This window comes from Panulirus ornatus, chromosome 35 (genome assembly GCF_036320965.1).
Source record: "Panulirus ornatus isolate Po-2019 chromosome 35, ASM3632096v1, whole genome shotgun sequence".
Taxonomy (NCBI): Eukaryota; Metazoa; Arthropoda; class Malacostraca; order Decapoda; family Palinuridae; genus Panulirus; species Panulirus ornatus.
Genome location: NC_092258.1, coordinates 3,337,501 through 3,352,263, shown reverse-complemented (window position 1 = coordinate 3,352,263; position 14,763 = coordinate 3,337,501). Strand labels below are relative to the sequence as shown.

Below are 14,763 nucleotides of genomic sequence, written 5' to 3'. Positions count from 1 at the left end.
AGAGATGTATGTAAAGTCAAAGATGTCGCAAGTTAAACTAACTTAGAATCATCCTCAGGTAAAGTTGGCCTTGCTTGATATTATCAGCCTTGGGGTATAAAGATATCTTGAGTTAACCTAACTTAGTTATCCTCAGGTAATGTAGTTAACTTGGGTTAATCCTACTTTTAGTATAACCTGAAGCTCACTCGACGTAAAGTCACTCACGAGTAAAGTCATTTCTCTGTAAAGTTTGTATTGGTGTTATTGAACTGCGGGTCAACTTTGTTTGAAGTGAAAGTTTAGCATGAATATATTTTGGCGTAAAGTTAGCCTGATCTGAAGTTAGACTAGACTGAAGTTAGATCGGGCAAAGTTGGGCAAGGATGAAATTTGTTTGGTGGTATAGTTAGTCTTGGTTAGTCTGTCGGTAAAGTTTGCTTAGGTTTAAAGTTAGCTGTGAGGTAAAGTTAGCTAGGCTGAAGCTAGGCAGCTGCGTTTTATTTGAACTATTTTCAAGTCAATCCTTGATAAAGTTGGCGAAGCTAAAGTTAGGCTGGGGGTAAAGTCAGCTTTAGGTAGAGTCGACTTTGGGTAAAGTTAGTTTGGCCTTTGGTTGACTACCCTTTGGGTAAAGTTAGGCTGAAGCTTAAGCTCGCCTTAAAGTTACCTCTTACCCAAGTTAGAGATTACCGTGCACGGAGCTAACGTGTGAATAAGTTGCCAAGGATAAAAACTTTCAGCAACGTCACAAGTTCGCGTGTTGCAAAGTCATTCTAAGATGAAGTTAGTTCGGGGTTAGTAAGTTTGGCAGACCCACCGTCACCCAAAGTATCATATTTTTCGAAATCAAAGTTCAACCTGAAGTATTCTGGTGTTCGTGCAATTGTAATTTCCTTATTACTGACGACCCGCCGCCTTATTCCTGGACGAAACAGGCTGGTTGAACAGTGCAAACCCGAGAGAACCTTCTTGAAATCCCATCCCATGCTAAATCCTCCGCCTGGGTCGAGAGAGGAAATTGAAGATGATAAATAAATTCAAATATTAGGATTCAGTGGAAGGGATATTTTTTTTTGTGTGTGTCTAATTTTTTCTCTTAATTTTTCCCCCTCCTGCGTGGATTACATTTAATGTAATAATCAGTCTTTCATTAGGCAGTAAAGCTCGTGTTCTGAACGTTGGCCTTTTGGTCTCCCTCAGTAAAAGGCTTGCTCTGAACGTTGGCCTTTTGCTCTCCCTCAGTAAAAGGCCTGTTCTGAACGTTGGCCTTTTGCTCTCCCTCAATAAAAGGCCTGTTCTGAACGTTGGCCTTTTGCTCTCCCTCAGTAAAAGGCCTGTTCTGAACATTGGCCTTTTGCTCTCCCTCAGTAAAAGGCCTGTTCTGAACGTTGGCCTTTTGCTCTCCCTCAATAAAAGGCCTGTTCTGAACGTTGGCCTTTTGCTCTCCCTCAATAAAAGGCCTGTTCTGAACGTTGACCCTTCACCCTCCCTTCCTAATTAAGCTCTTGATCAGACCACCGGACCTTCGTTGTAACGCATGGAAACCCCTCAGGTCTTGAAGCTTGGCCCTTGGCCTTTGCCCCCCGGTGAAAGGCCCTTTGCACTAACCACCTCTCTACACCTCTACCACCCTCCACCCCAACGTGCCATACCCTCAGACTACTGTATGCTATGTGTTCTCTTAATTAGGTCTGTGCTAGTGACGAGAAATACTACGAAGGGCCAAGTTAATTAATTTTTCAGACATCCTGATTAGAATTCTTTTTTTTTTTTTCCTTTTTGCTTTTTTTTTTTTTTTAGATCCACGGACGACTGGTTATATTGTTCGGTGAAATAATTACCGAAACGGAGGCGAACATGCTTGTTTATTTCGATTAGAATTCTGAACGTGGAAAGGCGGCGTGGTGGGTGGACGGCGCTGAAGCAGAGGTGGTTGCATGTGTTGAGGTGGAGGGAGGGAGGGGGGAGGAGGATGGTGATGGGTGAGTGTGGGGGGGAGGGGCGGGTTGAGTGGAAGGGTTGGGCAGGGAAGAGAAGGACGTACGGGAGGAATGATGATGATGATGGGAGGGATGGGGTCGCGGATGGGGCTGAGTAGAAAGTTGGGTATGAGGTTCGGGTGATTGATGGGGTGGGTGGAGTGAAATGATGGGGTTTTGGTGGGTGGGGGGACAGAGTTGATCGGCAGGGAGGTGACTGGCAGGATGTGTTGAAGAGAGGGGAGCGGACAGGATCATGGGGGTCGGGGTTGATGGCGAAGGCATTGGTGGGTGATGGGGAGAAGCATAGATAAATGGGGTTGAGATTATGGGGTTAAGGCAGCTTGCTTTTGTTGTGAGTCGTGACGTAAACAGTGTGTGTGTGTGTGTGTGTGTGTGTGTGTGTGTGTGTGTGTGTGTGTGTGTGTGTAGACTTGAATACTTTCGTGAATACACATTAAAAACTTAAACAGGAGAGTACAAAAAAAAGACTTTAAAAAAAAATGGCCACTCACTGACAACACCTTTATTAAAAAAAAAGAAAACAAAAGAGTCATTGCCCCCAAAAAATGCCAAATAAAAACCACAAAATCCCCACAAAGGCTACAAAAGAGCATCAGAAGTGAGTAGCACACACACACACACACACACACACACACACACACACACACACACACACACACACACACACACACACACACGAGACATCTCAGGGAAACCGGGGAACGGGTTTGAGATATCCTGGCTGAAATAAAACTTCATCTCACGTTTACGGCAGAGAGACAAGAGAGAAAGAGGCTGGGGAAATTTTAATTAGGTCTGCCTCAGGCTTTAAGGTATACGATATCTGGTTTCCATATAGTCGTACCATTTGCGCCTCTCCTCGAAGATTTTAGCTCAGTCAAACAAATCTCGTATTTCTTGATTCTTTTTTTTTCCCCCCCCCATGAATATCTGCGGTGACTGTGCTACCCCTGCAAAGGGACGGTGGTGGATAATCTTCCTGGGGAAAATAATGTTGGTTGAAACCGACCCATACGCAATGGTATTCCTAATCATATTTGTAGTACTGGGTGAGGGAGCACATCTCTCCTCCTCTTTCTAACTTCGAAAGTTCGATGACAGGCCACAGGCGCACGCAGACTTGACTATTATAACCCAAGGTGTGTGTGTGTGTGTGTGTGTGTGTGTGTGTGTGTGTGTGTGTGTGTGTGTGTGTCCCTCTCTGTTGGTGATCTTGCTCGCTGATTTGCACAGTGTTTACTTGCCACCAAATATTGCCTTTAATTAGCTCAGTTATTTTTTTTTTCCACTAACAGTGTACCGTTAGAAACTTTTGTAATTAACTAATATAATTGTCCAACAGGGTGTATTCATTCAACAGTGTTGTATGATTATTTTATAGATATGTAATTAAATAACTGTATTCTATAATTGTGTTATATAATGACATAATTATATCATATGATTATACAGTGATGTATAATTCTGTTATATCACTGTCAGTAAGACTCCAGGGGCCACATGCGTAATGAGATTATATTTTGTCTTAGAATTATCTTAAACGCCTGAAGAAGGTGTTACAAGAAATTCTTGGTTGTTGGTTATAGTAATCAGACGATGAGAGATAGCCTCAACGACTTTGGCAGATAATAAGATCTTGAGTTTAAACACAAATAACCAACCAAACAGCCATGTATATATATATATATATATATATATATATATATATATATATATATATATATATATATATATATATATATATATATCCTTTGGTAGAGCAGATTTAGTGTAATTTCTCGTATCTCTCACAAAGGTAAACTGGTTTAACTCCATATGTGTCTGCTGTATGTACGCTAGTTTTGCCTCCGTTTAGGCGTAAACTTTCGAGGTTTTTATTGACTAAGTCAACTTCTGTATTCATATCTTTATCATTGTGCTAGTCTTCCTGTGGGTTTTTCTTCAAGACGTCTTGTTTTCTCGTGATATATATATATATATATATATATATATATATATATATATATATATATATATATATATATATATATATATATATATATATATATATATCACGAGAAAACAATAAATATAAGAGACAATAAAGGACAATATCTTTTCCATATGCGGCAAACGATGAATCCCAGAATTTTGGCTCAAAGAAAAATGGAGGAATGGAGGCCACATTTCGGGACTGGAACCTTCTCCAAATTTTAATTAGTGAAAGCCCGAGTGAAAAATGGCCGGCTGGCTTGGGGCTCTCCCACTGGCTAAAGGCGCGCCAACACCGCCCTTATGCTCACCTTTTTTTTTTTTTTTTTTATACATACCCTTCATAAAGAATTTTTTCTACTTTTATTATTCTGATATTTTTTTCATATCTATCTTTCTTTTCGTCCATTTCTTTCCTTCTTATTGTTGTTATTGTTGTTGTTCTCCTTCTTACTCTTAATTCTCTCTCTATATATATATCTGTTGGCTCATTGCAAATATATATATATATATATATATATATATATATATATATATATATATATATATATATATATATTAATGGATGTGTATTCTTCTCGTATTTATTGGTTGTGAACCTTCTCTCAGTGAGGAGGGTTGTGAGGCACGAGTTATAATAGATGAAGGTTGTAGTGTGAGTGTGTGTTGTGTGACTGCATACAGATGAGAGAGTCAAGTAGAAACCGTAATACCAATTTGGGGAGTAAGTTATTATGGCTGGATCAACGGCGAACAAACAACATTTTATATTCAGCTTTAAATTTACAGATGTCAAAATAGCATTTATGCCGGATGTGCATGCGTGGGAGAGAGAGAGAGAGAGAGAGAGAGAGAGAGAGAGAGAGAGAGAGAGAGAGAGAGAGAGAGAGAGAGAGAGAGAGAGCGTAAGTTAAGAGACAATAATCCTGGGAGGAAGAAAGAAAAAAAGAGGAGGGAATAACGAAAACTGGCAGCAGTGGCGTTCGTGGACGAATGCACTAGGTCAACCCCCCCCTCCCTTCCCTCCCTCCTTTACCCACTATCGCACGCCATCATGATCGCTGCGGAAGATAACGCCAAGAGTGAACGCACGTTCACCACACCCTCATCTTGGCTACGCCTTCAGCCTCACCACACCCTCATCTTGGCTACGCCTTCAGCCTCGCCACACCCTCATCTTGGCTACGCCTTCAGCCTCGCCACACCCTCATCTTGGCTACGCCTTCAGCCTCGCCACACCCTCATCTTGGCTACGCCTTCAGCCTCGCCACACCCTCATCTTGGCTACGTCCTCAGCCTCGCCACACCCTAATTTTTTTTTCCATGAAATCCTTTCGGCTTCGCTACACCCTCATCTTCACTACGCCTTCTTCACTACACCATCATCTTCACTACAGCTGCGTCATCACTGCACCCACATCTTGACTACACTGTCATCTTCGCCCGTACCCTCACAACACCACTGGCTTTTCATCTTAACCTTATGGGTCATGTCAAACGCACCTTCACGCCACCTTTGGCCTTGACGTGACTCGCGCAGATTACGCTCAGACGCCAAGATGAAGAAGGTATAGCAAAAAAAGAGAACAACAATAACAAGGGGAGAGAGAGAGAGAGAGAGAGAGAGAGAGAGAGAGAGAGAGAGAGAGAGAGAGAGAGAGAACAACCGATGATTATACTCAAGGAATGGGGGAAAAAAGGCAAATATAGAGGAAAAGAGACAGGGTTAAAGCTAGAGAAAATAGGGAAAATCCAGAGAGAGAGAGAGAGAGAGAGAGAGAGAGAGAGAGAGAGAGAGAGAGAGACAGAGACAGAGAGAGAGAGACGCGCGTGCGACTGTCAATGTTTACTGCGTCAGTTTTCCGCTGGAACTGATAGAAAGAAAAATGATCGCGGACTTAATACGATGGTAATGGACGCCCTAAAAGCCTTCGCCATCATTGTTGCGCGTCGTGGCACTTTTTAGGGAGAAACATTACTGGCTGCTGCTGCTGCTGCTGCTGCTGCATCACAGTGGGCCTCCCTCCCTCTGTTTAATGTGTATTTTAGAGAAGGAGGCTTTTATTTACCACGTCTATTGTTCTCTCATTATGTGTGTGGTCAGGGAATTAGTGGCCACGCAGCCGTGTTCCACAGTGGTCAGTTTTTTCATATTTACGAGTTCATTGGCTTTTCTTTGATATATATATATATATATATATATATATATATATATATATATATATATATATATATATATATATTGTTATTGTATTTTAGCTCCGTTTGAAAACCAGGTTTCGATTGGACTTCGTTACTAATCCAAGCTTTCGATGTAGAAGTAGAGAAGTATGCTTATGTTTGTTTGTCTGTTGTGTGTTTGTGTTTTGTTTTTCTAGTCTTATCATTATTAACGTGTGCCCTTATCTTTCCCCCGACAGTCAAACAGCGATAAGGGCGATAGCATGAGTGGATCCTCAGGATTTCCCCCCAAATCACCACCTCCACCACCCATGGGCCAGTTCAACATGCCTGCCGAACTCTTCCAGGTAAGTTGTCATGCTCTCTCTCTCTCTCTCTCTCTCTCTCTCTCTCTCTCTCTCTCTCTCTCTCTCTCTCTCTCTCTCTCTCTCTCTCTCTCTCTCCACTGCTCAGGTCCTGACAGTAGTTTCAGGTCACCTGATAGCCGTGCTCAGGTCCTGATAGCAGTTTCAGGTCACCTGATGGCCGTGTTCAGGTCCTGACAGCAGTTTCAGGTCACCTGATGGCCGTGTTCAGGTCCTGACAGGTACAGTTCTTCCTGGCCCTGGCGGCCTACGTGCATGGTCCGCCAGTTCCCCATGGTAGGGACGGCCAGGTGCCAGAGGCCACCCAGAACGAAGCATAAAAAGACCCACTGGTCTCTCCTCCTCTGCCAGATTGCCTGCACGAACAGTTGCCTTGAACACAGGCGTGGGTGCCGACCAACTTAGAAGAGAGGAAGAACTGAGATCGAAAGCTTTGATACGTCACCTTATCTGTGGAGATCAAGCTTGATTGGGAGCTGTGAACAGCTTTACTTTTGGGTTAAGTTTGGTTGATCAGTGTGAGAGGTGATTGTGAAGGTGAGTGTGGCGATAGTGAAGGTGAGTGTGAGGATCATTGTCAGGGGTGATAGTGAAGATGAGTGTGAGGATCATCGTCAGAGATGATTGTGAAGGACATTATGAGAGTTGGTAGTAAAGGTGAGTATACATGGAAAGGACAGCTAACTGGAGACAATATGTGACAGAGATTATCCTACAGTAAGCGCACCCTTACATTCCCTGGTCTATATGGACGTCTGATGGTCTACGACGAAGTCATCTGCCGGAGGACAGTGTAGATGGTAGCCAGAGGGTCTCAGATCTCCGTTGCTGGAGACGAGAGAGTAAGGCAGAGGGGAGGACTTGATGAAGCCCAGGGAAACAGTTCCTTGCCAGCGAATGGCACGTGGAGTCCTGGAATCATACTTTGGCTGATGTTTGAGTGGTTCTGTGGCATCTGGCTGCCCCGAGCCTCAGCTGTACACAAGATGGTTCTTTGTCTCGGAGTATGTTCCCCAACTGATCAGCTGGAGTGTCCCATCCAGCATCACCAGAGCTCATCATACTTGACGCTGATTGGATGAAAATATTCAATTCCCCCCCAGTCATAATCACAGAGATAAAACAAAAGAAGGTTGACCATCTCCGATAAGGAACCATGCTATATATTTTCCCCCCACACACATATTCTCCTTTCTTTCTCTCTTTGACTTCCCTGTAGTGTTTGTATAATATGTATATTGTGCCTTGTCATTAGTAATGTTTAATGATCTAATGTAATATTAACGTCACCAATGTCGATACTTTCTGAGACTCCAGAAATGCTTTTCATGGTAGGCCATATTTTCTTTGTGTTTAATCTTGATAAGAAAAAAAAGAATGAAGCTCATGATACTTGCATATGCAAATGACATTTTGAATTTTTATATATTATGTATATTTTAAAGATGTATAACGACGACTTAGACGGATTTTGGTTTCTTTCATTTATTATTTTTTTATACATTTTGGAACTAGTTACGATGACATGTATATATTCTGGAATTTAGATTAGATGTAAATCTTTGAAAGCTAGGATGGACGACTTCCAGCATACTCAACTACACTTATACACCAACTGTCCTGGACTTAGATATATCGTAGGTATTGTATTCCATGCGTGATTAAGTCCCCTCTGAGAATACGAACTTCTGTATAGGTGTGTAAATTTGTATTACGTGATTGTTCTCCCAGTATAGACAACTGTATTGGTGTATATTACTCTCATTTCAAATCCATGACTGATTGATTTGTTGTATACGTGATCCATATCCATGCCACGTATACAAATGATACTGTTTCTGTCTTGAATTGATCTCATTTCGCAAAACCCTGGCCGCAGGCGGCACACACACGCACACACACACGCACCTGCATACACAGACATCCACCCTCACGACATTGTTGTCAAAACAGAGCCCCAAGACCATTAATATGCAAGAGTAATGGAGTCTCGAACTCTGGCGTCTCGAACCCCGGAGTCGAGTCTCGAACTCTGGCTTCTCGAACTCGTCCACATTATACACACGTCAGGAGATCCAGCAGGTAAAAAAAGAAAAGAAGTATTGGGGGTTCCTTCCTTCCTTCGTAGAAGGATTCATCTCGGCCTCTGTGGATTTTCGTATTATTGATGTTCATTTTTGGTGAACTTATGCCAAGTGCCAGAACCATATAGGAGATAATACACCCACGAAATAGGGCTGTAAAAATGAGTTCTTAAGAGGGTATTCAAGACGTGTAATAAGGGAAGGTCAGTATGATGATCCTACAGGATGTTGAGGATGGTTACTGTGGTTGGGATGGATGCTCTTCTTGCTTGTTGTGGTCTGGACGAAGTCTGTTGGGATCGGTTCGGTTCTAATGCCGAACCGGAACCTGGGGAAGAGGGATCTCAGGTGGCAAGAGGTGAAGATGGCGAGATGGTGCAGTAGCTGCAACCCTAGGTGTGTGTGTGTGTGTGTGTGTGTGTGTGTGTGTGTGTGTGTATTGTAGTCTGCCTGTAGCAATATGGCATTTGCATAACCGCTGGTTTATTGACCATTACGTTAGTATGATAAATTTCATCTCCACGTTCATCTTGACGTATGATTCATCTGGTAACAAGTAGTATGTACATATAAAACTGATATATATATACTTATCTTAAGCTTGGTGAGTAAGCTTTATGTCTCGGCCGTCCCAGCTTACAAAAAGAGATTATTGTCATTGTCCATTCAGTATATAATTAGCTTTATAGATTCCACTCCGCGCGACGGCTGGCGGTGGGGTTTGCCCCGTAGTGTCAGTCCTTGGATGCAAGAGGTCTATCAACCGGTTTACTATATTTGGCGAAATACTGTCCACCATGAGTTGAGCAAACTGTCTGACATGGGCGCCACACAGTGATAATAAAAAAAACGTACAGTAAAAAGTAAAGAAAATGGGGGGTAGCAGGTCTTCATTGCTGCTTGCAGTCTGAGGCCGCAAGCGGTGCCGTCGACCGTATCAGCGGCGTTTAGCGCAGTTTATCAGAGGGCGCCGCGTCTAAACTCGATTGAAATTGGTTTGTATTTGTAATCCGGGGGTCTTGTTATGACGGAGATGCATGTTTTATACCACAATCTCTCTTTTCGCGTCTTTTCTGTTGCGTTCATGCATTATCCAAGCTTGGCATTTACGCCCGAGAGGGACCTACGCGCCCCTGGAGGACCGAGGCGACGAAGGGGCCCCTGGGCCCGGGTGGCGGAAGGGCCATAGTTCTGTACACGGGGAAGGGAGAGGTTTGGGCTGTTGTGGCATTCACACGGTCGCTCTTATCTGAGTGGACGTTAGAAAAGAGTTGTTATAGAATGTAATGTGTCCTCATTGATCACTCATTTTCTCTGGTTTTCGATCCTGCCACAGAACAACAGACCTCGGCCTCCGACAGATCTCCTTGAAAATCCCCGACAGGCGTCTGAGGTCACCCGATACTTGAGGGGGGGGAGGTATGGAAGCGTCGGTAGGGACGAGGATATTTTACCTTACTGTTGCTGCTCCATGTCTCGCACAGCCACGTGCTGGCGGTGGTGTTGCCACGAGGGGCCGTGAGTGTGTTGCCCGATGACGGCCAACACGGACGAGTGAAGCGTGAGGCGAGGTGACCAAACATAATGAAAAGTTTGGCCTGAGGTGGTCGACGGCCGCCACTGGGAAGGGCCCCCTCCAACAAATTGGCTGGTCAACTTTACAAAAATAAAAAAGAGAACAAAAATCTTCGTCGAAGAGGGGTCAGAGGGTCATAGTTTTGACCGAGGGGAGAGGTCAGTGTTGTGGATGTGGCGTCGGGAGTGTAGCTTCCACAGACTAGAGTTACAGGGGGTGATAAGAGGGGAGATTGTGTTGCGTAGGTGGTGTTGCCTGTAGTTAGAGAGCTACAGGGAGAGGATGATAGAGTTTAGGTTGTGTTGCGGGCAAGGTGTTAGTAGTGTTGCTTTCACGTACGGAGCTATATAGGGGATGATAGAAGGAGAGGTTGTGTTGCGAACACGGCTTCGTACATGTCGGCAACAGAGGAGATCTGAGTAAAAAAAGAGAGAGAGCGTAAGAGCAAAGTGACGGAGGAGGATGGGTTTATGGATGGAAGCAACACAAGGCGAAAGAGAAAGAAAGAAAAATTAGGCAAGGAAGTGGTGGTGAAAAACACGAATATTTTGGAATTTATTGAAAATGTGGCATTAGCTCAAAAGATCGTTAGTTTCTCCTATTATGTATTGACATTTGTTATGTTTCAGTAATGTGGAATACATATGTGTGTGTGTGTGTGTGTGTGTGTGTGTGTGTGTGTGTGTGTGTGTGTGTGTGTGTGTGTGTGGAATACAACACAAGGCTGTTGGTTTCATCAGGCAGGTTGAGGCTGTGGGAGGCGTCTGGATCTAGCAATTATTGATGTGGGTTTAAGCACAACTCTAAGGAGATTAAGGAGGAGCTAAAGTTGTTTATGGACACGCAACAGTCTGTGTCGAGGAGTTGTTTTGCCCGCAGCTGATAAGAGGATTAGCGACGGCTTCCTCCCTCACTGCTCCTCCCTGCCACCGCCTCTTTCTATGTACGTGGGGTATGGTGGTGGGAAGGGAAGGTTTGGGTTGGCCGGCGGACACACACACACACACACACACACACACACACACACACACACACACACACACACACACACACACTTCAAGGTGTCTCGCAAGATCTTATGTAGTCTCGCTGGGTTGGCTGGTTGGTTGGCCAGCTTCCGGATGCCGTAGTAGTGAGGGTAGTTACAGAGAGAGAGAGAGAGAGAGAGAGAGAGAGAGAGAGAGAGAGAGAGAGAGAGAGAGAGAGAGAGTGAATATAGCCACGGGCTCCCACTTAACATGATACATGTTGTGTATATAGCACATACAGAGGAGGAACCTACTCCAATCCTTGCGGTACTCCTCGACTGCTTCACCCACAGAAAAAGACTGAAGAAGACAAGAGCCTTTTAAGTTCCCCACTCCTGAAGAAGTCTACCATGTGGGTGCCACTACCAGTGTGGTTGATACATAGATCATATCACCAAAAGGATTTAGATGTTAGAAACTGAGTAGATTTCCATTTGAACCGTACTGTGAATCATGACGATTGGTTGGTTTGTTGGTTGATCTTTAGACGTATACACTACCATGGTCATTTGACATAGGGCCGTCTACGTCAGGCTACTACGTCCACCAACTGGAAAATCTTAAAGCCCCTTCTTCAGGTGTTGAAGATAATTCCAAGAGCTGCTGTACTCTCAGTAAGTGTATAGCCCACAGGAGGAATATATAGCTTCAAGGTAGTTAGAATTGTAAAAGGTGATATATTAATAGTTATAGAAAGGACAGATGCATTTAACAACTAGTTATCTCAAAAGTCCTTTTAGAAGAAAATATGATAGATAAAAGAAATGTCTTTGATAGATTCAGCAAGGAGGAAACACTGCTTAGATAATAAGTCCCTTTAAGGAAGCATGTTGAACATGCCTTTAAACAGAACACCCAGTGAACACTCCATCAGGAGAACTGGACCTGGCAGATGAAATGAACAACTTTTCCTCTACGGAAACGTATTGTGTACTCCCACATGGACTACACCCAGGTTAGGTGATCAATGACCAGCGAACGAAGGAAGAAAATGGGTAAAAGAGGATTAAGACGGTCTTCTGTGCCAAGTCTCTTCATTCTTGATACAATACTTCCAACCCAGGACTGTTAGAAGAAGGAGAGATAATAGACAATAACGGTAATGAAGGAAGAGAACATGAGAGATATATGTCTGCATAAAAGAAGTAGTGAGAGACAGAGTTACAGAACCAGTAAAAAGAAAGCAAAAGAAGCCTAGTCAGGAGATGATGGTAAAAGAGGAAAAAATAAACCTCCAGGTTCCAGTTTCGTCTGTGGTACGATTAGCAGTTTACGCTCCAGCCTGAAAACTGAACCAGTTCTTATGTTGCCCCAGCCTGGAAACTGGATCAGTTCTTATGTTGCTCCAGCCTGGAAACTGGATCAGCAAGGGGGTGGGGGGGATGGATACATACCCCCCATCACCGTAAGAGGAGGGGTAGGTAGACTAAGCTGTACTTTTGTCTCCCTCTGTGTAATACGCGACAAGAAGCTTAAGTTGACGTTTTAATATTCTTAGAATCAGTTAGAATCCAGAGGATTCTCAAGTTGGACAGCTGTTGGGTGTAGGTTTACGGCGGGTTCGTTGGTTCGTGAAGCTTTTGTCTTGGTTCACGTTCGACGAAATCTTTAAGGTATTCGAAACAGCTTCATCATCATCTCGCGGTTGCATTCGATACAGTTGGTTTCGTCTTTGTTTTGACTCCCCGAGGAAGAGCATTCGAGACAGTGATGCATGAGTTGATTCGATCTCTCTTGCACTGTCTCGTTTGCTGGTCTTGGCTCCTCAGAAGGCGGGCAGCGTTCGCAACATCAGTGGCTCAGTTGCTGGTTTGTATCACGTATCGTTCTTGAGGCGTCATGCAGACAGCAACATGCCCACGAACACACAGACAGACGCAGGGGCTGGCGGCACGACGCCCCGCTTACACTGTGTATAATGGCGAGACGTAAAAAAGTTAGAAGGTGATAAAGAATCCAAGAATCCTTTGGTATAATACTGATATTAGAAATTAAGTGCACATTGGCAGGTATTTGAAAAATATATGCAATCAGAGAGAACATTTTATACTTCCTGAATAAGGAAATGGGTACAGAGATTTAGCATACATAGACCTGCCATCGTGAAATTGGAATGGTGTGGTAATAACCCAATTCAGGATTTTTTTTTTCTAACTGCGACTGTGAAGATGATGACAGTTCTCATCATGGAGACGTTGGCGAATCTAATTCTTATTAGATTCATCCCATTGATAAATAAGGCTGCTGTGACTGGGTGTGTTGTGATGGTGAGGGGGGGTTAATAGTATTGGCAGGGAGTGTAATTATGATGATAATGATGATAATTACGAAACACCGAAGAATGTAATTGAGAATTATCTAAAGTCAAGTTGACTCGACCCCGGGTGATGAGTTATTCATTCCCTGAGCCATTGTTATTGATGAGTAGGTTCGCTCGCCACGTGAATCTACAATCATTTCCCACTGAAGAATTCATAGTGGGAGGTTTGAGGCGGGAGGCTCCCACCACCAATGTCATTGTGTGTGTGTGTGTGTGTGTGTGAGAGAGAGAGAGAGAGAGAGAGAGAGAGAGAGAGAGAGAGAGAGAGAGAGAGAGAGAGAGAGAGACAGACAGACAGACAGACAGACAGAGTACTTACGAATACTTACGACGGGAGTTTGCCAAAAGGCAGGGCTAACGGGTAGCGCTCACCACAGAAGAATATAAGAGTTGCAAAGGACGAATCGAACGAGTTATGAGTTCGTCAAGTATTGTGTGAGGGATGGAGAGATTATATGTTTGTGAACTGTTGTGAGAGAGAGAGAGAGAGAGAGAGAGAGAGAGAGGTACACTTTTACTACTTACAACACTAGAATGATAATTTTTTCTAAGTTCCAACAAGTTTTTTCTAAAGCCGATTCCTGATTTTATTTTTCCTCAATTTTTTTTTTTTTCTGTCGATTTCTTATCGAAGTTCACCATAGGAGTGTGTTCGTGCAAGCCCGATTTTGCCCCGGATTATTCAGGGAGGAGGAGGTGAGGGTTTCTGATGTGTCCTGGAGATTATCGACTGATAACTCTTATCTTCTACTCCACGATTCAGGAAGCTCTTCAAACAGGACTTCATTCAGAGAACCTTTCTTCCCCCCCCCCCCCCCCCCCTCAGTCCACCTTTCAGAAAACTACTGCCAGAACTTCGTTGAAGAGCCTTTACTTACGCCCTAACTTCAGAAAGTTCTTGTTTGAATTTGGTGTATATTTTTTCCCCCCTTCCCTTTTTTTTTGTGAGTTGCAGAGAGACTTTATGAGAGGCTCCTTTTGAGCACCGCGTGATGAGTAACTCACATTCCAAGCTTCAGCACATACCATTGGCCTAAAGATACCGAAGACGCGAAGAAGAGGAGAGAGAGAGAGAGAGAGAGAGAGAGAGAGAGAGAGAGAGAGAGAGAGAGAGAGAGAGAGAGAGAGGAGTTGGAGGAGGAGTTGGAGGAACTTGGAGGAATAGCCTTAAAACTGGAGCGGGAAATGGCCGGATTATTGTTGCCTCCTCCTCGTCGTCCTCGTCCTCCTCCATGGGCGAGTTCAGTTTGGCG

At 43.8% G+C, this 14,763-nt stretch overlaps 1 protein-coding gene across 4 annotated transcripts in view; it reads left to right on the top strand.

The window, feature by feature from the left end:
• dati (zinc finger protein datilografo) overlaps positions 1 to 14,763 on the top strand; it is an 804,480-nt gene that overhangs the window by 409,708 nt on the left and 380,009 nt on the right. For all 4 annotated transcript variants that reach the window (XM_071682892.1, XM_071682893.1, XM_071682891.1 and 1 more), the window contains exon 4: positions 6,377 to 6,484. In XM_071682892.1, coding sequence (XP_071538993.1) covers positions 6,377 to 6,484 — 108 coding nt within the window. The remainder of the gene's footprint in view (positions 1 to 6,376; positions 6,485 to 14,763) is intronic.